A 27,964-nucleotide genomic window follows, 5' to 3' on the forward strand; every position below is an offset into this window, starting at 1 on the left:
AATTCCAAGTCTATTGTGAAAAATCAGGTCGAATGGTTGGCTAACTAAAAAAGAAATTTAGTAATTCTAGTATTTCTAAACCACATTTCGCAATGTATAGTATTATAATAAGAAAGGGCAATTAATTTCATAATGCCATGTATTTCAATAATGAGATTCTTAGTTTTTAGTTATGCAAAGAATTAGAGGTCACAATTGGGTTGATTCAAATATTATTAATATTTAAATATTAGAGTTGCATATTTCATGATGATCAAATATGGATTGAATTTATTAAGCCAAATGGGTACTTCTAGGGGTTTTTTCGTATTAATTTTTGTTTTTAAATTTTTAGACTTATTTTGACAAAATGAGATATGTTTTATAGCTTTCGAATATTATTTGATAAATTTTCAAACTCTTTTATAAATATTTTTATATAAAAAAATTTCAACAACTTTTAAATTATTTTTACTATTTTAAATATAAAATATTTATTGTACAATAAAAATAAAAAATTACTATATATTAAATAAAAAATAGAATTACATTCAGTTTCGAGTACGGCGGCTTTTAAAATTACCTTCAGTTTTTAATTTTTCTTGCTCAACCCTAGTTCACACGTACCAATAGTAGACGTCCATCCTGTCAATTTGTTTGTCTTCTGTTCAATGGGAGTACAAACTTGGAGCCTGAGATGATTTATGAATGAAGATTGTCAATATACATGAAAGCTGTTTATTGGATTTAAGGGTTTTAAAGTATGCAAATGCATCGGAAAAGATAAGATTGTATTTATTGGATTGGGAATTCATACAGTGTTTAGTAGTCCCATAGCTGCTAAGAATTTGCCCCGACTTGCTGGGTCTGTATACTTGTTGGTACTAAAAACAATCCACAGATTCTATAAGTAAATATCTTCTTGTTGGTATGACACTGACAGTTTAAAAAAACTAAGAACAATTAATCTCGTAAAAATCCCATCCCAAGAACAAGTACAGCAACTTTCAATTACAAGCCTGGCAGAAATTTGCATGGTCAAGAAGGCAGATTTGTTTGGCACAGAACTATATAAAATCATGTCATGCAAACTGGGCATAAAATTATACTATGAAATAAAGAGTTGTTTGCAAGTACATTTTCAATGTGGGCACAATCTATATGAGACAACCTTCTCTTTCTTCTTCCTTAATAAATCTTGCTCTCATTGCATAATAAATATGTCTGGACACAAATGGTAATATGATGGCAAATCCAATCCATGACTTCATCTTTAAGTTCTTACTTCATAACTGAAAACCTCTAAAACGCGCTCCATAAGACACTATCTACTCAAGATCAGGATCAGATCCCAACTTGGTGGAATTTGAATCTGGAACCCTCATTGCTGGAAAGGAGTACAAAATGCTACCAGAGTGTATTATATAGTCTACAAGGCTTTTTACCTAGATCCACACCAAGGTACCTTGAGAAAACCAAACAAGATTTTTCCACTTATCTTAGCTGTTCTTGTGTAAGATGCTCTCTGGAATCGATAAAATGGTCCTCTTGTCTACTGCCACTGCTGTTCCTGATAAACTTTTTAGTGGTGCATCAATATTGTAAAATGAATCCTTGACCGAGAAAGGTTTCCTTGACCCAGAAGTAATTTCAGAAGTCACTGAGGAATGAGTGGGGTTTGACAAAATGTTTACAAACAACTTTCAGCCATGAGCAAAATGATAATCAGAAATGGCTTCTTTACGAGTGCCTGAATTTATATCCACTTCCACAGGGCCTCCGTTTGCAACAAAACCAGTAATTTGGTCTTCAAGAGGAGCATCTTCCTTGGTGGTGTTATAAAGGGAAAGTGTGTTAGTCTTAAAGTATGACTGACGGTATGTCTCTTTTTCAGCAGCTTCTTTCAATGTGACAATGTGTTGAACATCAGACTCGGAAGTTAAATTATCAGCAGTTTGAGGTACTCCATCAAGAGGAACAATCTTGGCATCCTTTATGCGAGCACCATCCTTGCCTCCCACACCCACTATTTGGCTTACTACTGTTTCAACAGAACCAATTCCCTGAGCCTTTGAGTAACTTCCTCTATCAGTTCTAGAAGAGGATTTATTCTGAAGTTTTGGAGATGTGCCAGGACTGCTTTTGAGGTTTCTTGAAGCACTTGGTACCTTTGTTGGAGCATTTGAAGGTTTTTGAATTGACGAGGAAGATCTAGATCTTACAAGGGAGGAAGTTTGCTTAACATCAACTTTGGGGCCCTTGATTGCAGTGAGGATTCTAACAGGTTGAAACTTTCCAGTCATTGCACTGTTTGAGCTTCCACTAGGACTAGTGCTTTTTGCTTCAATATTAGGCGAGTCACTAGTTCCACCAGGATGATACAACATATTCCCATTTGGACTACGACCTGATGATCTTACCTGCATTCATGATCAAAACAAAATTGAGCTAAAAAGAATACAAGCAGGCAATTTGTCCATTTGGATTTCGTCAAAGAATAGACACAGACAGGTTCTATCTCCTTTCCTGCTGAAGATTCTGATATGAAAATCTCTGTTTGCTTATTCTTAACCACAGTTAAAGATGGAAATTTTAAGAAATAAGAACTAACCCCATCAAAGAAGCCAATTTTTGGTGATGGCAATTGAAGGCTGGAGGGTTTCACCGAAGCAGGGTGAAGAAGCCCACTAGTTTCTTCTGAAGCTTTATTTACTCTTTCATCAAGTGCACCAGTAACCTCAGCCCCGGCTTCCAGTAAGCACTGGCCAGTAGGATGGTTCGGAGAATCCAGATCTTGGTGGACATCACAATTTGTAGTGAGTCCCATGTGGGAGCCAATACGAAGTCTATCTCTTACAATGTTAGGCCTTTGATTAGCAGCAGAGGTTGATGATAGTGACTCTGAGGACTGTACACTGATAGAGCTAGCAGGAGATATACTGGAAGAGAGCTTGGTTGAAGACTTCAAAAAAGTGGAAAGCTTCGAATTTCCTGCTTGATTTTTACCTTTTGCTACAATTTTGGATGGGTTACTGATAGTATAACCAGAGGAAGAAGGGTTAACTTTTCTGGAGTCGTTTTTTTGTTTAGTCAAATTCAAGGAAGACTTTCCAATTCCCTCAGATAAAACACTGGTACTACTTTCAAGCAAGGTACAATAATTTCTCAGCTCTGCTGTGCTAGAGTCTGGGAAGCAGGAAGAAGATTTGGTAGATAGGGTAGACTTAGGCACGATATGTCTTGAACCACCCAAACCACGAGTCTTTGATACAGTGGTGCCTCTACCTAACCATTAAAACAAATCGAGAGTGAACTAAATAGAATTCATGAGCAAGAACACTTCTAATTTGATGAAGCTAATCTAAACAGAAAGTATTTTAATTTACCAGTCACACTTTTTGCATTCTTTTCCATTTTAACAATCTTAGCATCCAAGGAGAGCCTTCTGGTTGATGTTGTGGAAATGGGAGCAAACTGGCTTAGTCCCATTGGCAGCTTATGAAGAGAAGAAGTTGATTCTCCACTTTTAGAAAGAGGCTGTACAGGCCAGTTAGACGAAAAACAAATAAGAGTTACAGTCGTAGTAAATAGCCGTTATGTAGGTCTATAATCAGCAGTCACAATAATTAAATTACCACAGCTTTATAGTATTGTTTTCTATGAATCTCTAGAACAACAAAATCCAATTAATTTCACCTCGCCTCTTAGATTTGGAAGTTTAAAACTTACTTAGAACACATGGTTCAATAAAATTATTTCTATCTCAACTAGAAAAGAAGATACAAGTTGCAGTTTCAGTCATTTGCATGACACAGCTAATAAATGCATGAGATATGTGCCATCAGAAAGAAACCTGCTTCATTGTTTTCCCAGTATCTTTCACACCAATGTTTGGCCTCTTTGGAGCTGCTTTCTGCTTCATCTGAAATAGCAGAAAAATAAATGTTAGCGGGGACACACAAGAAAGTTACAAAAAATGAAATTTTGCATTGGCAGATCTTGATGTACCTTATCTTGAGTGATAAATGCTACCTTCTTTGAAACTGGAAGTAAAAGGAAAACAGGTATTGTCAGTTTGAGAATATTTGTGCAAAGAATAAGCATGCCTAGAATGTTATTTTAAGCCCTATATCTGATGTGATATTATTTAAAATACGACAGCAAACAACCTCAGCATACGAATAAAGGATCAAAAGATAAGTACAAACCGTAAGAATACAAGTTATGTTGGCCTAATTATTACATTTCCCTCAATGGATGAAAGGAAATCCTTTGAAGTTGTATTTGTGGCATCGAAGAAAAACTATTGGGTGCAACAGCAGAAAAAGATGCAGATTCAGAAAGAAACAAATTATACTTACATGATACACTTTCAGAATATGTTGTTTCCAACTCCTTTTTGCCAATGGAATTTGCTGTGTTGGAAATTTTGTTAAATTTCTGGATTGAAGCTCTTATATCCTCAAACAAATCAGCATCAGAATTTTCCAAAGTCAAAATTTTAGTATCCAACATCGTTAATGAATCAAAAGATCTGTTTACATCCTCTTGGATCCCGTGAAATCTACTTATTTCACCTTTCTCACTGCCTCCCAACATGCTAGACAACTCCTCCGGTTCGAGAAAACCTAAAATAATATTACAAATAAATAAAAACAAGTACTTTAAAACCATAACTTGCTAAGAGTATATGAAAAAAAAAGATCAAATTGTACCTGCACTAGCAAAGAAAGCATTATCCCATGTTAAACTTTTGCGTAAATTATATTTTCCATTTTTTCTCAACTCGTCTTGTTCCAAAGAACCTGGTGGTTGCTCTAACTCTCCAGCTTCTTCAAGAAAGCCTGATGAGATTTCTACATTGTCGAGATCCAAAGAAAACCAAATAGTTCTAGTTTTAATCATATAGTTTTGCAACATTAAAATGAGATTTAAGTTTCAAATTTAATAAGCAAAAAGAAACGAGGATCAGTGGATCTGTTGAAGTCAACCCCCATGCAGCAGCCAAGGTGACCATGCAAGGTGGCCATGCAGGGATCGTGCTTTAACAGCAAACCGAAACTGCATTGTTTCATTTGGTTACTCAAATGAACATTTTGTATTTTAGTTTGTTTTGAACTAAGTTGGTAACTGTATTTTGATGTAATTAGGTGATGAATGACAAGTTTAGGTAGCTGTTTATGTATTCAAACAAGTTTACCAAGTTACTAGGCAAATTAGTGGTGTTAGGTAAGTTATTAGGTGATAACTTGTTTGTTTTGCTGTTGAAATCCCTTATATGTATTGGCATTATGCCTTCTTAAATTTAGAATGAAAATATCAGCTCTTTTCATTCAAAAATGCTCTCTCTCAATTTCTTTGTTTTCCATTTGCATGTGTTTCTGTTCTTGCTTTTGAGTTTGTTTCTTCAGCAAGGCTCGAGGCTTGCCATACAAGCAAGATTGAAAGCAGTCTGCTGCTGCCTCTTGCACCAACAATTGGTATCTAGAGCTCTTGTCTTAGTGGACCTGTTGCTTCAAACCAAGGAACCTGATGGCTTCTTCAGGATTTTCACCAGCAGCCCCACCAGTCTTCAATGGAGAAGGCTTTCACATATGGCTGGTCAAGATGAAGACTTACCTACAGGCCTTCGATCTGTGGGAAGTTGTTAACACAGATGCTGAGCCAGCACCACTGAGGGCTAATCCCACAGTAGCTCAGATCAGACAACATGCTGATGAGAGGACCAAAAGGCACAAAGCCATGTCCTGCATTCAGAACTGTGTATCAGATGTCATCTTTACCAGAATTATGGCATGTGAGACTCCAAAACAGGCCTGGGATAAGCTTAAGGAGGAGTTTCAAGGCACTGAGAGAACAAGGCAACAGCAGCTGTTGAATTTGAGAAGGGATTTCGAGAACCTGAAAATGAAGGAAGAAGAAACAGTGAAGCAGTATGCAGACAGAATCATGGCAGTGGTTAACAATATAAGGCTTCTAGGTGAGCACTTTGATGAGGCAAGGATAGTGGAAAAAGTCCTCTCCACTTTGCCTGAGAGATATGAGGCCAAGATATCCTCTCTAGAGGACTCAAGAGATCTTGCTACCATCTCTTTGACTGAGCTAATCAACACCTTCTATGCTCAGGAACAAAGAAGAGCTAGCAGGACTGAAGACAACCAGGAAGGTGCATTCAATGTCAAGGCCAGAGAAGCCTCGAGCATCAATGCTCCTAGAGGTAAAAAGCCTTGGAAAAGCAGACCTAAGCCTGATGCTGCAAGGAGCAATGACCAGCCCTGCAGACATTGCAAAAGGCCAGGTCATCCAGAAGGCAGATGCTGGTTCAGGCCAGATGCAGTATGCCAATACTGCAAGAAGAAAGGCCATGTTGAAAGGGTTTGCAAAAATAGAACCAAGCCAAGGCAGAGCCAATTTCAACAACCAAAGGTTGAAGCTCAGGTAGCTGAGGACAGTAGTGACCAAGAAGAGCAGGTCTTTGCTGTGTCTTGCTTAGCTGCTGAGAAGAAATGCTCAAAAGGCTGGTTATTGGACAGTGGTTGCACTAACCACATGTCACCAGATGCCTCCTTGTTCAAAACCTTGGATAGAAGTTGCAAAACCAAGGTCAAGGTTGGAAACGGTCAGTTCATAAGAGCTGAAGGAAGAGGAGAGGTGCTGATAAGTACTCCTACAGGCAACAAGATTATTCCAAATGTGCTTTTGGTGCCTGAGATTGACAGAAACCTTCTCAGCGTAGCTCAATTGCTCGAGAAAGGCTATTCTGTTGTGTTCAAGGACAAACAATGCCAGATTGCTGATCCAAGTGGATCAAGCCTAATGAATGTCAAAATGACTGACAAATGCTTTGAGGTGCACTGGTCAAATGACTCAAAGTCAGCATACATAGCTTCTGTTGATGATTCCAAGCTTTGGCATCAAAGGCTCGGACATGCCAACTTCAGATCACTGACTCGAATGGCCAAAGAGGGCTTGGCAGAAAACTTTACCAGCTCAGTAAAGTATGATGATGTGTGTGAAGTTTGCCAAAAGGGGAAACAGGCAAGACTGCCATTTCCTACAAATTCAACTTGGAGAGCTTCTGAAAAACTGCAACTGGTGCACTCTGATGTATGTGGCCCAATGAGGACTGAATCACTCAGCAAGAACAGGTATTTCATCCTCTTCATTGATGATTTTACAAGGTTTTGCTGGATTTTCTTCTTAAAACACAAGTCTGAGGTAGCTCAAGTGTTTGTGAAGTTTAAAACTGCAGTAGAGACAGAAACAGGTTGCAAGCTGAAATCGATAAGGTCAGACAATGGCACTGAGTACACTTCAGCTCAGTTTCAAGCCATTTGCAATGATGCTGGTATCAAACACCAGCTTACAAATGTCTACACACCTCAGCAGAATGGGGTATCAGAAAGAAAGAACAGAAGCTTGATGGATATGGCCAGGTGCCTGCTGTTTGAGAAGAAACTGCCCAAGACCATATGGGCTGAGGCAGTAAACACTGCTGTCTACCTTCAAAATAGGCTTCCTACCAAAGCTCTTACATCCAAGACACCTTTCGAGGCTTGGTTCGGTTTCAAGCCTTCATTGGCACATCTGAAAGTGTTTGGTTGCCTGTGTTATGCACAAAAACCAGCAGCAAACAGAGACAAGCTCTCTGAAAGGGCTCAACCAGGTGTTCTTATAGGCTATAGCTCAGTTAAGAAGGGCTACAGGGTGCTGGATCCTTTGACAAACAAAGTCCAAGTGAACAGAGATGTCATCTTTAATGAGAAGGCTTGCTGGAATTGGGAGAAGAGTAAACCAGAAGCTGCTTCAGAAGACCTGGTGCCTAATCAAGCTGAACTCGAGCACCTTGGTCCTGAAATGGATGTTGATGATGTGCCTGTGAGAGGCACAAGGCCCCTAGATGAGATTTATGAAAGAGCACAAGTTGCTATAGCAGAACCTAGTAGTTTTGAGGAAGCTGAAGCAGATGAAGGTTGGAAACAGGCTATGGTTGATGAAATCAACATGATTGTGAAGAATCAGACATGGGAGTTGGTTGAAAAACCTGCCAACAGAAAGACCATTGGTGTAAAATGGGTCTATCGAGTGAAGCACAATGCGGATGGAAGTTTAAACAAGCTAAAGGCCAGGCTAGTTGTAAAGGGCTTCAGTCAAAGGTATGGTCTGGACTACTTGGAAACATTTGCTCTAGTAGCCAGACTCGATACAATCAGATTGCTGATTGCAGTTGCTGCTCAGAACCAGTGGACAATCCACCAAATGGATGTCAAGTCTGCATTCCTCAATGGATTCTTAGAAGAGGAGATATACATCGAGCAACCCCTAGGTTTTATAATGCCTGGTAAGGAACATTTGGTGTATAGGCTAAGAAAGGCCTTGTATGGCCTAAAACAGGCCCATCGAGCCTGGTATGCTCGAATTGACTCATACTTGGTCAGTTTGGGATTTGAAAGGAGTGCTAGTGAGCCAACACTCTATGTTAAGAGGAATGGAGCTGAAACATAGCTTATTGTGTCACTGTATGTTGATGATCTTCTAGTGACTGGAGGAGACAAGTTTATGATGGCTGATTTCAAAGCAAGAATGAAGGAAATGTTTGAGATGTCAGACCTGGGATTGATGACATATTTCCTAGGAATGGAAGTCAATCAAGTAGAAGGAGGAATCCTCTTGAAACAAAAGACATTTGCCTTGAAAGTGCTGGCTAAATTCTCAATGGAGAATTGTAAACCAGTGAGCACACCAATGGCTATTGGCATGAAGCTATCGAGCCAAGAGGAATATGAATCTGTCTGTGAAACAGATTACAGAAGCCTTATTGGTTGTTTGCTGTATTTAACAGCAACAAGACCTGACATTCTGTTTGCTGTGAGCATGCTATCAAGGTTCATGCACTGCTGTAACCAGCAACATTACAAGGCTGGGAAAAGGGTGCTAAGATACATCAAAGGTACCTTAAACTATGGAATACAGTTTAGAAGGGCTGAAGAGTTGAAACTGATTGGCTACACTGATAGCGATTGGGCTGGTTCAAAGGATGACATGAAGAGCACTTCTGGCTATGCTTTTACACTTGGCTCAGCTATGATTTGTTGGAGCTCAAGAAAACAAACAATGGTGGCTCAATCGACAGCAGAAGCAGAGTATGTAGCAGCTGCCAATGCTGTTAATCAAGCTATGTGGCTGAGAAAAATTTTGAGCGATTTGAATCTACAGCAGAATGAAGCAACTGTGATACATTGTGACAACAAGTCAGCAGTTGCTATTGCTAAAAATCCTGTCTTCCATGGCAGGACAAAACATTTCAACATTAAACTCCATGTGATAAGAGAAATGAAACAAGCTCGAGAGATCGAGCTAATTCATTGCAGCTCAGAAGGTCAAATCGCCGATATCTTCACAAAATCACTTGGTACATCGAGATTTCTAAACCTAAGGAAGCAACTAGGAGTCTGCTGCATAGAAGCTGAGGAGGAGTGTTGAAGTCAACCCCCATGCAGCAGCCAAGGTGACCATGCAAGGTGGCCATGCAGGGATCGTGCTTTAACAGCAAACCGAAACTGCATTGTTTCATTTGGTTACTCAAATGAACATTTTGTATTTTAGTTTGTTTTGAACTAAGTTGGTAACTGTATTTTGATGTAATTAGGTGATGAATGACAAGTTTAGGTAGCTATTTATGTATTCAAACAAGTTTACCAAGTTACTAGGTAAATTAGTGGTGTTAGGTAAGTTATTAGGTGATAGCTTGTTTGTTTTGCTGTTGAAATCCTTTATATGTATTGGCATTATGCCTTCTTAAATTTAGAATGAAAATATCAGCTCTTTTCATTCAAAAATACTCTCTCTCAATTTCTTTGTTTTCCATTTGCATGTGTTTCTGTTCTTGCTTCTGAGTTTGTTTCTTCAGCAAGGCTCGAGGCTTGTCATACAAGCAAGATTGAAAGCAGTCTGCTGCTGCCTCTTGCACCAACAGGATCATCATCTTATATTTTTCGAAAAAGCATCCCCAAATTATCTAATGTTAACAAGAAATTGCTTTCAGAAGGCCAAACTGAATCCGTTATAGTGGGAAAACAGCAAATGCCGATGAGAAACTGCTTTCAGGTAAAAAATTCAATCAGTTTCATTTGAAGGTTTAGTTAAACAATTTCTATAAGAAGAATACCGAGAGAAATCAATAAAACATGAAAAATCAGCTTATCATCAATGATCTTCTGGAGCTAATTATTCGTAATAAACAGATTAAGAAATTGGAAAAAGGAACATTTCACCGTAATTCTAAAACATGATTATCAGAAAAATGAAAAATAAAGTTATGTTTCGATGAAATGTAGATGAGGAAATCATATGATGATAATAAAGAAAGACCTGAGGATTGAGAGAGGAGGCAATCGTCTTCGGACGAAACATCGATGAGGCTTAGACCTTCGATATCAAAATCGATTTGCATCCCGGAATCACCCCAATGAGGCCAAATGCGTTACTTATTTAAATATTTGAATTGAATTGAGATAAAAAATAGAATTGAAGAAAAGGTAAAGATTTTGAAATATGTGGAAATAACAAATGCTTTACTAAGAAAGCAAATGCGTTAATTATTTAGTGAATGTTCTTTTTTGAATTTGGGAAGCGGTTCAAAGCATAAATAAATTTGAAGCCGAAAAAAAGTGACCGAGGTTGAGGTAGGAAGCCCTTCACAGAGAATGTGGGAGCGACCGGTATAGTGCGGTGATCAGGTAATTTATGACGTTGGATCTTCCATTTTTGTTTTCTTGTCTTTTTTTAGGATTTCAGTTCGTTACCCGGACAATTTACTTTCCCACCACATCCAACGCTTCTACAGATTTGATTTGCCGTGACAACCTTGTATGGAGGGTTCAGATCGTTTTACGTTGTGCATTATAGATTCTGCTATTCCTCTCTATACTTTGTAAAAGTTATAGATATAGTCGCTGAACTTTAATTCGATCAATTTTAGCCTTTTGACTTTTTGAATTGATTGATTTTAGTCCCTGTGCTTTTCATCTACAAAAGAATAGAAACTAAAAAAGACCAAACTAAAATACATGGAATAAGCCCACAGTTTCCAATTCAACTATCTGTTTGGAAGGGTGATGTATACACATTGAAGAAAGTATTCAATTCATTACATGAAGCACCTATGGGCTGATTATGTTGCATTTGCAATATATAGTTGCATTAAACTTGTTACAATTTACTACGTAGTGAAGGAAGCATTCAATTCATTACATGAAGCACCACGAGACTCTACTTTGCTTTTGCAATTTATAGTTACACTAACCTTGTTACAATTTGCTACAAGTATAGATCAATGTTGGTGTTGTTTCTATAGACCCTGAGCCAGAGGCATAAATTTAATCATCTTTGAGGAGGTTCATATTCCCACTCACTCCCGTAACAAGAATTGGGCAAACCCAACCAGAACTTGAATGCCTCAGCCGCTCTCTTCTTTTCAATCCTCCTATCCTGCCTCGCTTGTGAAGCATGTTTGCTAGTAAACATCCTTGAATGCATCTCTACATAGATTTTCTTGTACTTTGTCTTATTTGGTGGTATGCCATTCTCTTCCATGCAAGCCACTATCTCTAATGCCTTCTTGAAGAAAGCAGCCCTCAGACATATATCTGCCAAACTATCTAACAGACCTTCATCTGGTTTCAATGGCGGAGGGGAATTAGAGTATGAGTTCTCGCCTTCCTCCTTCATCTCACACCTTTCCTTTATCTCTTTCCGAAGCAACAGTGCTTCCCCTGGTTTTCTAGCCACTGCAATCCCATTTACTAGACTACCATAAGTAGCAACGTTAGAGTAAAACCTGTTTTCCTTCATTCTCTGGATGACTTTCTTTGCTTCTTCAACCAGTCCCAATCTACAATATCCCTCCACCAACATATTCCAAGCAACCAAATCGACTTTTACCCGTGGATCTAAGCATCTCATCGAAAACCTTGTTAGCTAACTTTGGTTGACCCGACAAAGCAAAAGCTTTCATCAATGTAGTGTAACTGATCTTCGTGGGAGTGATTCCTTGCTCTCGCATCTTATTGAAGAACACAAGTGCTCCAGCACTGTCGTCGATCAATATGCACCCATCAATCAATATATTATATGAAACCACATCAGGCTTAATCCCTGCATCATCAGCCATCTCCCTTAGCAGCTCCTTTGCCTTGTCTATTTGCAACTGCTGGCAGTAACCCTTGAGAAGAATATTGTAAGTAATCCGATTCGCAGGCACACGAATTCTTGTCATTTCAGCTAGCACTTCTCGCGCTCTATCCATCAATCCGGCCTTCACAAATGCAGAAACAACTGTTGTGTATGTAACATGGTCAGGATGACTAGCCTTATCATCTTGATGCCTCATCGCCTCTAAAGTTCTCACCGTGTCAGTAACTCTACCTGCCTTCATATAACCTTTCATTAGTGTCGTATAAATCCTAGAATTCGGTGCATACACTTTAGGCAATAAAAGCGGTTCGCTGCTCGGCTCAATCAAATTAGGAAGCAACTTCTCAAATACTACATCATCTATCTTTTTTTTACTCAAATCTTCCATATCTTCCTCCTTTTCATCCTCCAGGTCGTAGTCGTCATAGTCATCATCTTCCTTGGCTTGTTTTAAATCTTCCAAATTCGCATCTCGGAGAATCTTACAAAGATCATTCCTTCCTTCCCTCATAGCTTGAACAATTTTCTCAGCCGTTTCAAGATCATCAAATCCAACATAAGCAGCAACGAGGGAATGCAGAGTAGTCATACAAAAACGTATTCCTCTCTCAATAATCCTCTCCAGCACAACCACAAGCAAATCTTTCCTATCAGCTCTAGCACACAACTTTATCATGACATTATAAGTTAAAACATCAGGTTCGCAACCCCATTCATGCATTTCATCGAACAGTTTCAAAAACTTACTTTTGTCCCCCAAATTAGCACAAGCGTTAAGCACAGCATTATAGGCAGCCGTGTCAGGTTTGGAATCAGCAACAATTGAAGGGTCCGCGAAACGCCTGACGCGGCGAGTCACGGAGTCAAAAAGGCTTATCGACTCAGAGGGTGACTCGGTAGAGAGCCGCGAAACGACAGCGCTCCATGCTTTGACGTGCGGTAGGTAACCAGAGCGAAGCATGGACTTAATGAGCGAAGAGGCATAAAGGGTATGGCCGGATTTCGCGGAGGCCGATGCGAGGAGGCCGATGGAGTTGGCGTCGAGACGATGCAGCTGGCGTTCATTGCGGAGGCGGGTGATGATAGTACGAGCGCGTGCGACAGATTGAGGAGTGGCTTGGTAAGAGAGTTGAGCAACTAAGCGGCTTAAGCAAGTAGGAGTGGGGAGGTGAGGGGATTGAGAGTAAAGGGTCCAAGCTTGTTCGGTTTTCGGAGGAGTGAAAGAAGTGTCTGATCATCGTTGGTCTTTTTATCACTGGGGAGAGATAAATCGGTAGCGGTGGGTTGAGCTCGCAAAGAAAAGGGACGCGCGGGCTTAGAGGAAGTAGTGGAGGTGGAGGGTGAGGGCGGCAGAGGAAGGGGAGAGAGCCAGCGGAGAGCGGAGGGAAATGAGGAGGAAGAAGAACAAGGGGAAGGAGAAGCAATATTCATAGACATGGCTGGTCCATTTGGGGGGGAAAGGAACAAGGTAAACAAGTATTAGAAGGATGTGGTTGAGGAAGAAGAAAGGTATGGTTTGAATGGAGAAGGGAAGTACTACGTCGACTGGATTATGTCCTTTTTTCTTTATCCACACCTCGCTGCTCCTTCACACTTCCAACTCTATTACTAATAATTATTTCTTCCTTCGAACTTTACACCACTCTTTATCATTTCTTTTTATTCGAATATATATTAAAAACACGATCAACACCTGACTCTAAAATCTATAAATACCTTATCTCATTTAGTTTTCTTGAAAGCATTATCTAAATAAGATTGTAATGTTTAGAACAAGTGGTTTCAAATTAAGATCGCATGGTTTGAACATCATCTTCAAGTTCCTCTTACAATCTAACCGCATAGTATATTAATTTCGCTCGTTCCCCTTCATTATTGGTCAAATTGTAAAAGATATTTTAGATAAATTTAATCAGTAAATCTATAGTAATGTTATCTTTCGGATAATCTGGACGTTATTTGGGTTATTTACGCAAGTTCTTCAGCTATGACAAATTCAGCTTTGATTATGCGAATTCAGAGTATTCTTTTTCAAAAAAACCTTTAACTTCTACACTATACTCCCAAGAAACAAAATGCAGTTGTTGATTGCTTGGCAAAAAGAGTTTTATCCTCTAGAGCTGATTTACAATTTTTTTATGTTCCTCCTGATATAGTTCAAAATCTCTTAGAGGATGACGAGTCTAAAAGTTTTACTTTTGCTTGTATGAGTGTTACCAACTAGTAGCTTTTTTAATTCATTTCACCAAAAAAATTATTAACTCAATTAATATGAATATTTTTATCAATACAAGAGAACTTAAATTTAAATACGCTAAAACATATTATCCATTTATTTATATAAGTTGAGAAAAAATTTTGGATAGTTGTAAAGATTATGTTTTGCTAAAAAAAATAATGTTACATTACACCTCAACATTTTTTTACAATTCAAAAATCATATAATTTTTGTATTTTTTTTATCCATGTAAAATAATTGTCAATCTTAAAACACAAATTCAAGGTACTAGTCACTTGATCATATGTTAGAAAAGAATAAACTACCTCAAATTATTTGACAAAATTGATCTCTTTCATCAACCTACAAAACACGAAAAATTAATCACTAGACTCACTCTAATGAATATATTGAAAAAAAAAATCTTACAGAATTTGACCACGTTTATTTCATAACCATGTTGAACATCTGTTTATCCTTTTGATGGTGCCAAACCTTTAAATCTTACATTTACCATGCATGATGAAAGCCAAATCATGCATGTCCCATGCAATCTAAGCACGACGAAAACCATGTCATATATTTTCCTTTCCCTTTTCCGTTCACATATAATGAACATTAATTCCATGCAAGGAAGGCAATAAAATTATACTACGCAAACAACCTCAAAAATGACCAGCTCAAACTTGGACCTGTTCTGTCCCATGGTATCATCATCCCATCTTTTTTTTTTTTCTTTTCTTTTTTATCTTCCCTGGCTATTTAGGGTGGATTGCAGAAGAAATTTCCTACAGGCTAGAGCATGATTGAAGATTCTGGCAACATAACAAAGAATTTAAGAAGAGAAAACATAAGGAATTGCCTCTTTGTACATGGACAAACAACGGACTATCGTGCAACCGGCCGTGCAATGGACTCATCCAATGACAGGTAATTATCAGTTCCAATCATATCCAAGGAACCAGGGTTATACGAAGAATTGGCAGAGTTCCTAGACATTTCATCCGAGTTACCCTCTCTAACCATCATACTTTCCTTTTCAATTAGGATGGCATCTTGGATCTCCTTGAGAACTTCCGATATCGATGGCCTCATATGTCCGTGAGGTTGCACGCAATTTAAAGCTTTCTCAGCTATCTTCCACATTGATTGAATGTCATAGTCATTGCGGAGGTAAGGATCAATGATTCCTTGAATGTCCCCACTCTCTATATGCAACTTTGCCTGCAAAGTTATTTATTGGAAGAAATCAACAAATGAATATCTCAATTCATTTTCCAAACCATAAGCAGCAGTAGGAAAGTATATAGAGAAATAAAGTAACACTTTGAACAATGTCATTGCTGTTGTATACTATTAGTTACTGTTAAAAGTGAATTAGAGGTTCAGAAGTTATGAAAAACTATATATTTATATGATAGTTGTGAAACTATATGAAATTACCCATTGGACAATGTTTCGGCAATTAACGCCAAAGCTTTCATTAGATATGGCTTCTTGACCAGACATCAGTTCTAGAAGAATCACACCAAAGCTGTAAACATCGCTTTTATCCGTTAATTGTTGGGAGATATAATACCTGCGCACCAAAAGCATTCAGCAACAGTAGATTTGGTGTGTTTTGCATGATAACACTTATCTAAAAGACAAATCCCTCCACTTTGTTTCTTATATATAAATCAGTGCAAACAGTCATTTAAATGATTTCAACAAAAGAAAGGAGGATTTAGTAGAAGCAAGGCCTTACTCAGGATCCAAGTACCCCACAGTTCCCCGAACTATGCTTGACACATGTGATGCTCCATCTACGGCAAGCTTTGAAAGCCCAAAATCAGAAACCTTTGCCCTCATGTGCTTGTCAAGAAGAATATTGCTAGTTTTTAGATCCCTATGTATAATGGCGGGAATACAGCCTGTGTGAAGGTATTCAATCCCTGAATAAAGGAATTGAAAGAATCAAACTTTCAATACTTGAACAACGCAAGAAACTTCTGCACAGAGAAACTACAATTTAGTCCCTTAGCTTGAATACCTTTTGCAGCATCTTCTGCGATCTCAAGGCGTTTTATCCAACTGATACCACGTTCCCGTGTTAAAGGGCCTACAAATATTTACACATTGGTGAGCACTCAATCAATATCGGGTTTAACCTAAGAATAATTGAATTTACCATAAAGATGTTCTTTAAGAGTTCCATTGTGCATGAACTCGTAAACAAGCATACTTCTCCCATCTTCTTGACAATATCCAAGAAATTGTACCAGGTTCCTATGATGTATCCTTGAAAGAAGACTTACCTACACCATAAGTCAATTTCACATGATCTTAGCTTCAAATGGCCAATTAGAAATAAATAATCAATGCAGCATAAATTATTTAAAAGCCTCAGTACCCTCTCTCAAGAAAAGAAAAGGTCATATTACAGCAAAACATTCCTTTTAAGAAAAGTTTCCAACTGAAAGCAGACTTGCATACTACCAATTCACTTGAGGTTTATCAGTAAAACTCATCGAATGGATCTAAGTTCTAACAAATTCATAATTTGTATGAAAATTTATATTTTCATCCTGTCAGCTCGTTTCAGAACCCATACATGATAAAGAATTGAAGGCATCCTAGTCAAATAATAAAGTCACTTCAAATCTGACTATCATTACCGAATTGCCCGGCTTCACGGCCTAGAATCTGATGTGATGTTCTTTACCTAAATAGCCCTTAAAAATGGATGAAATTCCCTTTAAAACATCAAGGAGATAGAAACCTAATACACCGACTACTACAGGTTTATATATGAGAAGCCTCAAATGAATAAACTTAGCTATTATTCTTTCAAGTTCAATGATCAAACAACTCTCATGCCACTATTTTGAATTTGATCTTTATCACAAGGGAAAGATTAAACAACTGTCAGAAAAGTTCCAAAATAACAAAACTCATGAACACCACAGACAAGCAGCAAAACTCCATAATGAGGAACAAGGGTTTGAAACTTACCTCATTTGTAAATTCCCTCTTTCCTTGGAAGGAATTACTAGTGAGAACTTTTACCGCAATTTCCTTCCCATCTTTCATTTTCCCATAGTATACAACTCCAAAGCCTCCAGAACCAATTTTTTTCTCAAAATTGTTTGTAGCATCTTCTATCTCCGGTAATGTAAAGCAATTGGCAGCTTCAGTGGGAGCGTTACTCAATGAAGAAGCAATTCTTTGACCTTGAATAGGCAAAGGATGATGAAATTGTTCTGCAATAAATTTGAAGAAATTAAGCATGTCAAGCCAGATATGCAATAGATTAGCCAAAGCCAAACTTTCAAAAACCTGGTTCCATACCTTGTTCATGTTTTTTCTTCCCCTTGCGCAAAATAATGCAAGACAAAATCGTAGATATAAGCAGAAAAGCAGCTCCAACGGATGAACCAACAATAATAGTACTAAGGTGCTTTCCACCCCCCTCATGAAGGTTAATATTTCCAGCATAGCTGCGGGAAAGTAGTAGTTAGTAAATATTTTGTGCTAAACTAACAAAGAAGCATATATTAGTATGAAAGGAGAAAAAATGTTAAAAGAGAAGCCAAAATATACGTATATCTTTGCCTACCAACTAGCAGATAGAACATATTTGCAGTTTGTGTAGGATTCCTTGACGGGCTACTATTGAGCAACTTTTGTTATTCATTAGAAGATTAGGAGTAGGCCTTCGATAATATCATCACAAGGGAAGAAAACCAAAAAACAATAATAAGTGCAAAGAGTGCAAATTCAAAACACTAATATTTACTTATCAGGGACTCTATAGCATCTTATATGGCAACTCATGAAGAAGTTTCAATAATAACACCTATCTGGGGATTTAGAACATTAAAATCCTGTTCAAACAATATATTCAACTCTGTTCAAACAATGGTCTCACGTATCTCCAAAACTAGCTTGTAATGATATACCATTTCCAAAAAAAAAGTTCTATACATCTAAGATGAACCTATGACACACCAATTATTAAGCATGTTAATGAATTTCAATTACATTTTATGATACTCACTTCAAAGCCAAGTTTTTACTCAGAAGGCCTGATGGCACTCTTCCAGTTAACATATTATTCTGCACATACCTGCATCATGAGAGCATCAATTATATAAGACTTTCTTTTTTTCTTAGAAAGCAACATGGAAAACAATGACACATAACTAAAGCAATAGAAAATGAGCAGAAACTAATGCATGAAATACATCTTAGAATTTCACTAGTAAACTGTGGAAACTTCTATCAGGCAAAATCAAAACAACAGACAAGTTGGAGTGACTTACAGTTCCCTCAAGTTTGGTAGGTTCATCAAAGATGAAGGTAGCTCACCCGTCAAGTGATTGTTTTCAAGATGACTACATGAGAAAAATTCTTAGTCAGAAAATTCTTCACAAAAATATCACAATTAAGAAAAGAGCACTCAGTATTTACATGATCCTTAGGTCCACACATCCGGTAAAATCTGGTATTGGACCAGTCAAGGAATTCCCATCAAGCCATCTGTAAGGAATAAATAAGAAATAAGAGTTTTTAGGGGGTAAAACGGGTGTCTCAACCAATTGAATTAAATAGCCAGCTATGGAAAGAATGCAGTTTGAAACTTACAACTCGACCAAACCGCTCAATTTTGTAAAATCTGAAGGTATGTTCCCTGTTAAATTCTTGCTGGATAAAAGGCTGCCAAGCACCAAATAAATAAAAGAAGTCATAATGTATTCGTATTTGTTTCAGATATTACTGAAACAAACAATTTAACAGAAGTGGACAAGAATCTCCGGTGGCATGAATCTTTACATTGACACTATCTTTGGCTGTCTATCTGAATTACACTGCACCCATGACCACGGAACAGGCAAGCAAGGGTCACCACCTTCCTGTGCCCAATCAGCTGATGGGTAGAGTGCGACCACATTAGCAATCACCATTCCTGCAACTCATGAGAACCTATTTTCAGAGGCACTGTGATTATAATTTTCATAATAAATCAAAATGAGATAGCAAAGTCTAATTAATAATCTAGACGAAAAACCAAGTATCCCAAGAATCAAATCAAAGAGTGCATTCCAATAATACATATTTATTGAATGAAACTTAATCTTACTTACCATCCACAGAACCATCATTTTTCTCCAGATACCGGTTTATCTCAATAGCATTCAACAGTGGCCCCTTGGAAGAATCAGATGTCTTCCCAAATCTAAATGATAATACAAAGGGAAGGGATATGTTAGGATATCCTGGTTCATAGACACGGTATTTTCCTTGGGCATTTTCTTTGATATTAACAACAGCTTTGCTCAAATCAGGTTGGCCTGGTAGCACCAGCCTAAATTTTCTGGACTCATCTGGAGCCAAGTCTTCAATTTCAGCAAAGTACGTGAACGCCCAGCCAAAACCGGGAAAACCATCTAAGTTCAAGCGGTAAGTTAATGATCCATTTGTACCAACTACAGCAGTCTGCATCACTTTTTCAGGAGGCATTTCAGTACTGCTAATGTAAATTGACTTATTCGTAGAGACTTTAACGGTGCCAGCAGCAACATCAACAAGGTAGTTTGCTCTCTTCAAAGAATCTGATTCCCATATTCTATCAAAAGGATCATCAGGATACCTGAAAAAAAATTATACTTTATTTTATCTTCTGTAAAACAAATCTTTATGGAAGGGAAACAATTCACATAATTCCCATAAATGTATATATCAATTTTCTTCGTGTCAATTTAAATGCTGGTCATTGACGGTTCATTATCTAACAGCAATTTAAAAATGTGCCCAAGCATACCTAACAGGAGCTTCACTGTCTGCACCAAAGTTGATTCTAGCAGAGACACCAAGGTAAAAGTTCTCTTCAAATGGCGTGTAGTAGATTGAACCATTGAACTGTCGAAGCTCTAATGTAGATATGAATGGCTGTCCAGTTGTAGCATTGGATAAACAGACACTAATAGTAGGACTGGTAGCCAGGAATATAAGTTCTGCCTTCTCTATAGTATTTGCATCCGATATAACAATTGTAGACCAGTGAGTAGCCCCAAGGGAAATGTCAAATTTTGGATAAACATTGTTGTTGTCAAAATTACCATACAAGAAAGTTGCCCTTACAAGATACCTAGTCCTGCTTACAACGTTAAGCTTGTAGCAGTACTTCTTTGAATCAGCAGGGAAATGCCTGAGTGACATATACTGCTGTCTTGTCTCATTCGAAACAGATATGCTAGCTGTTTCTCCATAATTAAGAAAATAGTCGGAAGACCACGAGAGGCCAAGTTCATCAGTGAAATTTCCATCACCCCCGCAATTCAAACTCACAAAACCTGTTTCATATGTTTAGATTTGTTAGAAATCACACAACTCCATTAGACCTCACCAGCCAAATCCTAGACCTAACGCACCATGGTCCAAACTAAGGGCAAATGAAGGTGGAAAAGAAAGGCCCCTGGCTTAAAGGATGTCAAACTTAATTTTGAAAATGTACTTTACAGGTGAATTGCATTTTTTCTAACACCACATGTACAGTTACTTGTAATAACTCCATAAATAAACCAAAACTTTGTGGTTTACAACTGTTTCATTCTTAATGCGCTAAGTGTATGCTAATGTGATTTAGACAATATCATGACGAGAAAATTTTTTTAACTTAATCAAACTTTCCTGGTTGCATCATACTTTTTTTTTTCTATCCTATGTTGTAAGGTTGCAAGCATGTTCCCCAGGTTATGGGATTATGCTTAAAATAGCTCAAACAGCAAATAACTCTCCATCAGATCATTAAAACCATGAAGTATGAAGGTCATCAAACAAAATACAGATTGTTGGAACTGTTTAAATCGTTGTACAAATGACTAAATTTTGCTATTTTCTCCTTGAGTTGGCTCATCAATAATGAAAACAAGACTCTCTATCAGAAATCGGGTCAATAGGTTAGGATTCTAATTTCCTCTGACACACGTAAGCAGTCAACTATGCATCAGTTTTTTCACAAATTCAAAACCAGAAAGATTTTCTGCCTTCCTCTGGCCATAGCCGTTGCCTCTCTTGCTCATCTACAATGGTCAATATTTTCTAACATAAAACATATTAAAAAAAATAAGAACAGAACAAAGAATTTTCTTTTCACAAAAAAGATAACTAGTTGTTAGCTTAGCTACACTAGATGAAGTTCAAATCACTCTTTTGCTCATCTACAATGGTCAATATTTTCTAACATATAACATCTTAAAAAAATAAGAACAGAGCAAACAATTTTCTTTTCACAAAAAAGATAACTAGTTGTTAGCTTAGCTACACTAGATGAAGTTCAAATCACTAAAAATAAAACCACTCCTAATAGCTCACTATAGCAATCTTATAAAGATAAAATGACGACAGAAAACAAATATATCACTCAAAATATAACCCAAAGTTAAAATCCTGAAACAGAATGATCCCAAGATTGATACATTTTTCTAGAGGAATAGATGAGGTATTAATAAGGTTAAAACAGCCTAAAAATACAAGAGATTATATGAGATAACCCATAAAATCGATGCCCTTAAACCACATATCACAAGAAAAGCATAAATTTCACAAAACATGGAGAAAGTTGCAAACAAAGAACAAAGAGAACCCATTTTGTTAAATAACTACACAAATATAAATAAAGGAAATACCTTGCATCTGAGCTGAAGAGGAATCCAAAAGAAGAAGCAGGGAGAATAAAAGAAGTGAAAAGAGAAGCCTTTTCTCCATCTCCATGGTGAAGGCAACAAATGGTAAAATGAGAGACCATGAAAAAGAAAAGAAATGGTGGCAAAAAGAAAGAAACAACAGCTAAAAAAAGAGAGCTCTTTGTGACTGTATATATATATTAAAATACAAAACCCAGAAAAGAAAAAATAATAAAAAATGAAAATCTGGTTTTGATGCTCTTTAGAAATAGTAAATTTCAAAATTCACAAGTACCCATATTATGCAATTATACTTTGAAGTCAGCTAACAGAGAGAAAGAAAGAGTTAGTAAATATGAATCATTTGGAGAGAGAATCAGTGGTGTTCAAGAAAAAAAGATGATCCTTTTTCTTTTTCTTTTCCTTTTTTTTTATTTAATTTTTTGGGGGTTTTCTTAGAGGTTTTGTATGTTTTTTGTTTGCTGGCTGGTTGCTGTTCCTATGCTAATCGACTCAAGCATGAAACTTTATCTTTTATGTATATAATAATTTTTTTTTATTTTATTTCTGATATCTTTATGGAAAGGGGGAGAGAGTGATGAGAAAATTGTGGGTACCAATGGAAGTGGACTTTTTAAGAGACTTTGATCAGATCAGATCAAATAGGGTCGATAGTAAACAAAGTAAGCAAAATGAAGGGAAGAGATTTGTTCATCTTAATCACCAATTTTTGAAGGGCTTGATTAAGGACAAAAGATCCATCCCACCATTAGTTTTATAATATGCAGCTTGTCATCATCAACTAGTCTTCCTTTGTTTTTTACTAAAAAGAATCATTTGTGATTTTTGTATTTCATAAGAATTGCTCTAACCAGTTAAAGAAATCCCTACATTTTTGGTAATTTTTATTATAATATTACATTCCATGTCTTGGTTTTTTATTAACAATTCAAAAAAATTCTAATTAATTTTTAATTTAATTTGATATTTATTAATGAAGTTCTTTTTTTCACTTTTTAAGGATAGTTTTTTAGAAAAAGGAATGAAAAATGAAGAAGTGATAATATATAGGGATAAGATAAAGGAAGCAAAGTCGAAACTGATTTCATATATCCTCTGAGATAATAATAATTTATGAGATGAAGTTTACATGAAAATTGATGCATATCAACTCATTAACATGATTCTAATTATTTTGGTATTGTGGAGGGGCCTTTTCTATTTTATATGGTAAAATTTTTAGATTTTATAAATAGGGTTAAATAAACAAATATGGGTAAATTGTGAAACTTTAAAAACTGAGGGGTCATAAAGCAAACTATATGGGGAATTTTGGGCACAATAAATTTATAGGTTTTTATCTTTTTGATAAATGATTGCCTTTAACGCATTAAAATTCATAAAAAGAGTAATTAATTGCTACATGCAGTAGTTATAAAAATATAAGTGTGATTGTAAAATTTAATTTGGTTAATGTGAAAGAGTAATTTTTCCATGAAAACAAAGTTGAAATTTGAAGATTATGTAATGAATTGAATGGAATAATATATGTGGTCTTGATTAAATATGGGTTTTGGTGTTAAATAATGCGACTACCGTCAACATCAAGGTTGAAATCATAGCTTATTCTTCCATGTTAAGAAAACTATGCTAAAATAAGGATTAGAAAAATAAAATAATGCCTGGTTTGAAACATACACCGTTGATGTAAGTATAGGGGATGGGATGTGGATCTTATCAACCGTTGATCATTACTCCAACTGTTGCTGATTTTTTCTTTTCTTTTCTAATCAAGTCTATCATATATTACCATTATATTAATTCTTAACAATAGAATTAATTTATTAATTGTTCTCTTCAAATTATTAAAATAGCAAAATTCAATGAAATAACAAACTTCAGCAAAAACCAATATAATTAACTCTTTTATTAACTGCCAATATTGACTACTAGAAGTTGAAACTATATCAAATTTGTACCTTTTTTTGTTTTTTATTTAAAAATAAAAAATAAAATACAATGACTTTAGAAATGTGATTCAAAGAGCTGGCGGAACAGACTTGGAAAAAGAAGGCAACTAAAGGGGGGGAGGGGTTAACAACCATTAACCTGTCTTCAAGTGAGTGCATGATATTTTAGAATATTAACAATTAAAAAAAGATTGATTCAACCATTTGTTAGTATAATATGAATGGAAGTAGATAAATATTCAAAGTCATAATTAGTAGAAGGAAGATTCAAGTAGTTGTTTTATGTGTGTATTGACTAAAACGAGGACGAAGGATAGAAGAGTAAGGAAACCCCCACTTTCCATTTTCCAATGACCCCCGTCCACTAGCATCTCACTTAATCATTGACCATAAACTCATTTAAAAGTTGACCCCCAAAATTAAATTACAAAACACAATTTGTCCTTTTCAACACCACTCTAAAATAGTTGCATCACTCATGCCCTGTGGGTTTGGGACAATAGACCCAAGGGAAGGAAATGGCATTGGTTTGGTGAGACTTTGAACTAAGATGGGGTATTATTTATTTAGAAGAAATGTGGGGTTGAGTTGATTTCCTTTTATCAAAGGTAGCTTTGTCCAAACTTTTCAAAAAGATAACATCTCTCATGATCCGCACTTGTCCTCGGCTTTTGTTTTTTCACTTTACTCGTTGGACTTCCCACCATAAATATTACTTACTCCATCCTCCATTCTTTTCCTTTGTTTAATTTTGGTCTCTTTTTTTTATCACTTTTCTAAAAGATATCTCGTCTTATCTCCTCAATTCTTTTTTTCTTTCTTCACTTCCAATTTCGTTTGCAAGTTTGTTTGTTTTTCAATGAAGTGGGTTCGGGCTTCATTATTTCAATTCAAGTGGCAATATTTTTATTGAAATATGGAAATGTTATCGATAAAAGTATTATAGATACTTCTAGGGATGGATCTGAAGGATACTTGAAATTTTTAGATTTTTGAATTTTATATATAAATTATCATATATTTTAAATTTGGTGTTCACATTGTATAACATTCACCCCTTGGCTAAATTGTATGTCATATAATTTGCCTCTTTAAGTCATAAGGTTATACTTTATATTAACAAAGTATTTTTTAGTTTTTAATTATATAGCTTTAATAATAATTAAATATTAAAATATGATGGACCTTGAAAGACAAAATTTAAAAGCCTAATATGGACTTTAAAGTCAAATTCTATACATATTAGGTTAGTGACTTTCATGTATTTTTATTTGTATGTCTTGCTAATGAATTATCTTTCTCTAGTAAGGTGTCAGCACTACCAAGAGAAAAAGAAAGTAGTTTGATGCCAAGATAAAGAGCACAGAGTAAAAAAATACAAATTATCTTCCTCTCGGCTCATTATGGAGAAGACCTCTCGATAAATATTTTTGCATAAATTATGTTCTTTTTCCTAATATATTATTATTTAATATATTATTATAGTCTTCAGGTTTTTCAATTAAATTATGGTTAACAAAAAGATCGAATATTTTTTTCAAAATAATGATGTCAGAAAGCAATAATGATCAATCAATTCCTCTACCTTCTATTATTAGTGGAGAAAAATCAAATATCGGATCTTCCCAAGCTTTTAAACGCAATATCGAGTCTTCTCAATCCTAAGATCCTGAATGACATATTGAGTCTTCCCAAGTTCCTGAATAAGATATTGAGTCTTCCGAAGCTCTTGAAAGAGATATTAGGTCTTCTCAAGTTCTTAAACGTCCTCGTAAGGTGTCGAGAGTCGAAACAAACAAGTTTGATGCTTCTTCTTTAAAGCGTGATCTGGGACTTCAAAAGTCTATTTGGGATTACCTTCCAGGTCGGGAAGAAGCCAGAACAAGAGAACTTTCAACAGGTTTTATCATTGATGAGTTTGATCTTATGAAAAAACGAATGGCGCAATTTGGGATGCCTAGTATTGAGAGATAGGACTAAGACCATTTTTTAAAATTTAATTTTTAGAATTATAATGATACTGATGAAATTTTTAGTATATTATTAGTTATTCTTTTTTGCATATTGGAAAGGAATATTTAGTTTTATATAGTGTGATTTTTTCCTTCTAATTTTTTTTTACAGTTAAATTGTTCATACTTTTTAAAAAACATTAAATCGATTTGTTTGATAAGAAAAAAAGAAGTATCTAAGAAGAATTGACACTTTTTTACGCTAGAGAAAATGTCATTCGAATTTAAAAGTTTCGCCCCCTTGAAGTAAAACCTGGATTTATCCCTAGATACTTCTATATTAAGAGTTTGATTACATTTTGTTTCTTCTACTAAAAAACGAGTAAATTAGTCTCTATACATATATTTTTACTGTTAAATGAGTATGTGACTGATGGAGCAAGTAAGCATTGACACGTGGTGTGCCATGTGTACCTTATGTCATATCAACAAATTTTAAAAAAAATAAAATAAACCTAATTTTTTAAAAATGATTGTTTAAATATTTTGAATTTGTAGTTTGGTGAGGGTTATTTTAATTTTGCTATTTATTTTAAAAACTTTTTATTATTTTTAATAAATTTTTATATTGTTTAATAATTATTTAAAAAATCACGTCTAGGATGATTTTGGACAAACAATTGTCTAGGTGCTTTTTCAACTAAATATTAAAATTTTTATTTAATTTTAACATTTTTTATTTTTTAAATATTTGATGATACTACCAAATGCTACGTTAGCATGATGTACATGTGTAACTTCTTACTTCCTCTATCAGTCATGTCATCATTTAATGGTAAAAATGAATGTCATTTTTAATGAAAGGACCAACTTGTTTTTATTATTATTTAAGGTATAGGGGTTAATTTATGTCTCTTTTTAAATAAAAAAAGAAAAAGATACAATCTAAGGCACATTATAATTTTACCAATTTTATCAAAGAGCATTTGATGTAAACAAAAAGGGTAAATTGCACCAACTATCCCTAAACTTTGTTTAAAATTACATTTTAGTCACCCAACTTTCAAAAGACACATAATAGTCACTAACTTATCAAATTGTTACACTTTAAAGAAAAAATTAATTGAAGTTAATAGTCGAGTGACAAAAATATAACAATTTAATAATATTAGTGACTATTATGTAACTTTTGAAAGTTGAGTGGTCGAAATATAATTTTAAACAAAGTTTAGGGACAGTTGACGAAGTTTACCCATAAATAAAAGATAAGAGTGAGAAGATAGTAATTAACTTATTAAAAAAGAAGAAAATAATAAATAATGGAAGGAATGTTTTAGTTTAAATTGGTATATTTATTGCGAGTGAAAGATAAGGGACAGTCTGCCTCCCTGGTAATAGTTCCAGGTTTCTTCAGCTCTGTTGTTTAATAACAGCATGCAATGCTATATTTAATATTTCTACAATATTTTACTTTTGGCACCCAATTTTATTATTTAATGTATATGTGTGCTGGAATATAATAATTAAATCCTCCCAACAACTCTTACCATGAAAGCTACACCAGGCTTTTTCATGCAGCTCATAATTCAGGCTAGCTATCCCCAGTTTTACACGTGCCTATTGTTCAGCACAAAATTGAATACCGGTAAAATAGTATCATCTATATATGCGACATTTGGCTTCAAACAAGCATTTTGCGAAGAATATGAATAGTGGAGGTTAAAATAACAAAAAAGTCGGCAACTCTACTAATCAAGCTAAGTTTATAGGATCTTAAATACTCAGCTTGAGTTCCATTCAATCAATAGCTTTGTTAGAAAAAAGATCCTCAACCAGCCAACTACTTACTGGGCATATCAATGAATACTCAGATGTAATCCCTCTTCTCACTCTCCATGCTCTCAGCATTTCTATTAGCTTTATGCTATATTCCTTCCTTACTTCAATTACACCCCCTATTGATTAAATATTGAAAACGTTTTG

The 27,964-nt window shown here is 35.8% G+C and overlaps 2 protein-coding genes and 1 pseudogene across 2 annotated transcripts; all 3 read right to left on the bottom strand.

The window, feature by feature from the left end:
- Positions 1-592: 592 nt before the first annotated feature.
- LOC107889625 (uncharacterized) lies at positions 593-5,502 on the bottom strand. Its single transcript, XM_016814128.2, has 7 exons — positions 4,695-5,502; positions 4,341-4,607; positions 3,988-4,022; positions 3,833-3,901; positions 3,366-3,516; positions 2,591-3,264; positions 593-2,399 (listed from the first exon to the last, which is right to left on the bottom strand). Exons 1-7 carry the CDS (start codon positions 4,897-4,899, stop codon positions 1,683-1,685), a joined length of 2,118 nt encoding a protein of 705 aa, XP_016669617.1. The 5' UTR covers positions 4,900-5,502; the 3' UTR covers positions 593-1,682.
- Positions 5,503-11,228: 5,726 nt separating this feature from the next.
- On the bottom strand, positions 11,229-13,889 carry LOC107889627 (pentatricopeptide repeat-containing protein At3g09650, chloroplastic-like; annotated as a pseudogene).
- Positions 13,890-14,817: 928 nt separating this feature from the next.
- LOC107889626 (probable LRR receptor-like serine/threonine-protein kinase At1g67720) lies at positions 14,818-22,675 on the bottom strand. The gene is made up of 15 exons (XM_016814129.2): positions 22,063-22,675; positions 20,196-20,727; positions 19,519-20,024; positions 19,208-19,340; positions 19,019-19,090; positions 18,845-18,913; positions 18,697-18,768; positions 18,432-18,500; positions 17,723-17,871; positions 17,387-17,634; positions 16,563-16,689; positions 16,425-16,493; positions 16,140-16,326; positions 15,836-15,971; positions 14,818-15,616 (listed from the first exon to the last, which is right to left on the bottom strand). Exons 1-15 carry the CDS (start codon positions 22,145-22,147, stop codon positions 15,281-15,283), a joined length of 2,790 nt encoding a protein of 929 aa, XP_016669618.1. The 5' UTR covers positions 22,148-22,675; the 3' UTR covers positions 14,818-15,280.
- Positions 22,676-27,964: the final 5,289 nt, after the last annotated feature.

The sequence above is a fragment of the Gossypium hirsutum genome, chromosome A09 (assembly GCF_007990345.1).
Source record: "Gossypium hirsutum isolate 1008001.06 chromosome A09, Gossypium_hirsutum_v2.1, whole genome shotgun sequence".
Classification (NCBI taxonomy): domain Eukaryota; kingdom Viridiplantae; phylum Streptophyta; class Magnoliopsida; order Malvales; family Malvaceae; genus Gossypium; species Gossypium hirsutum.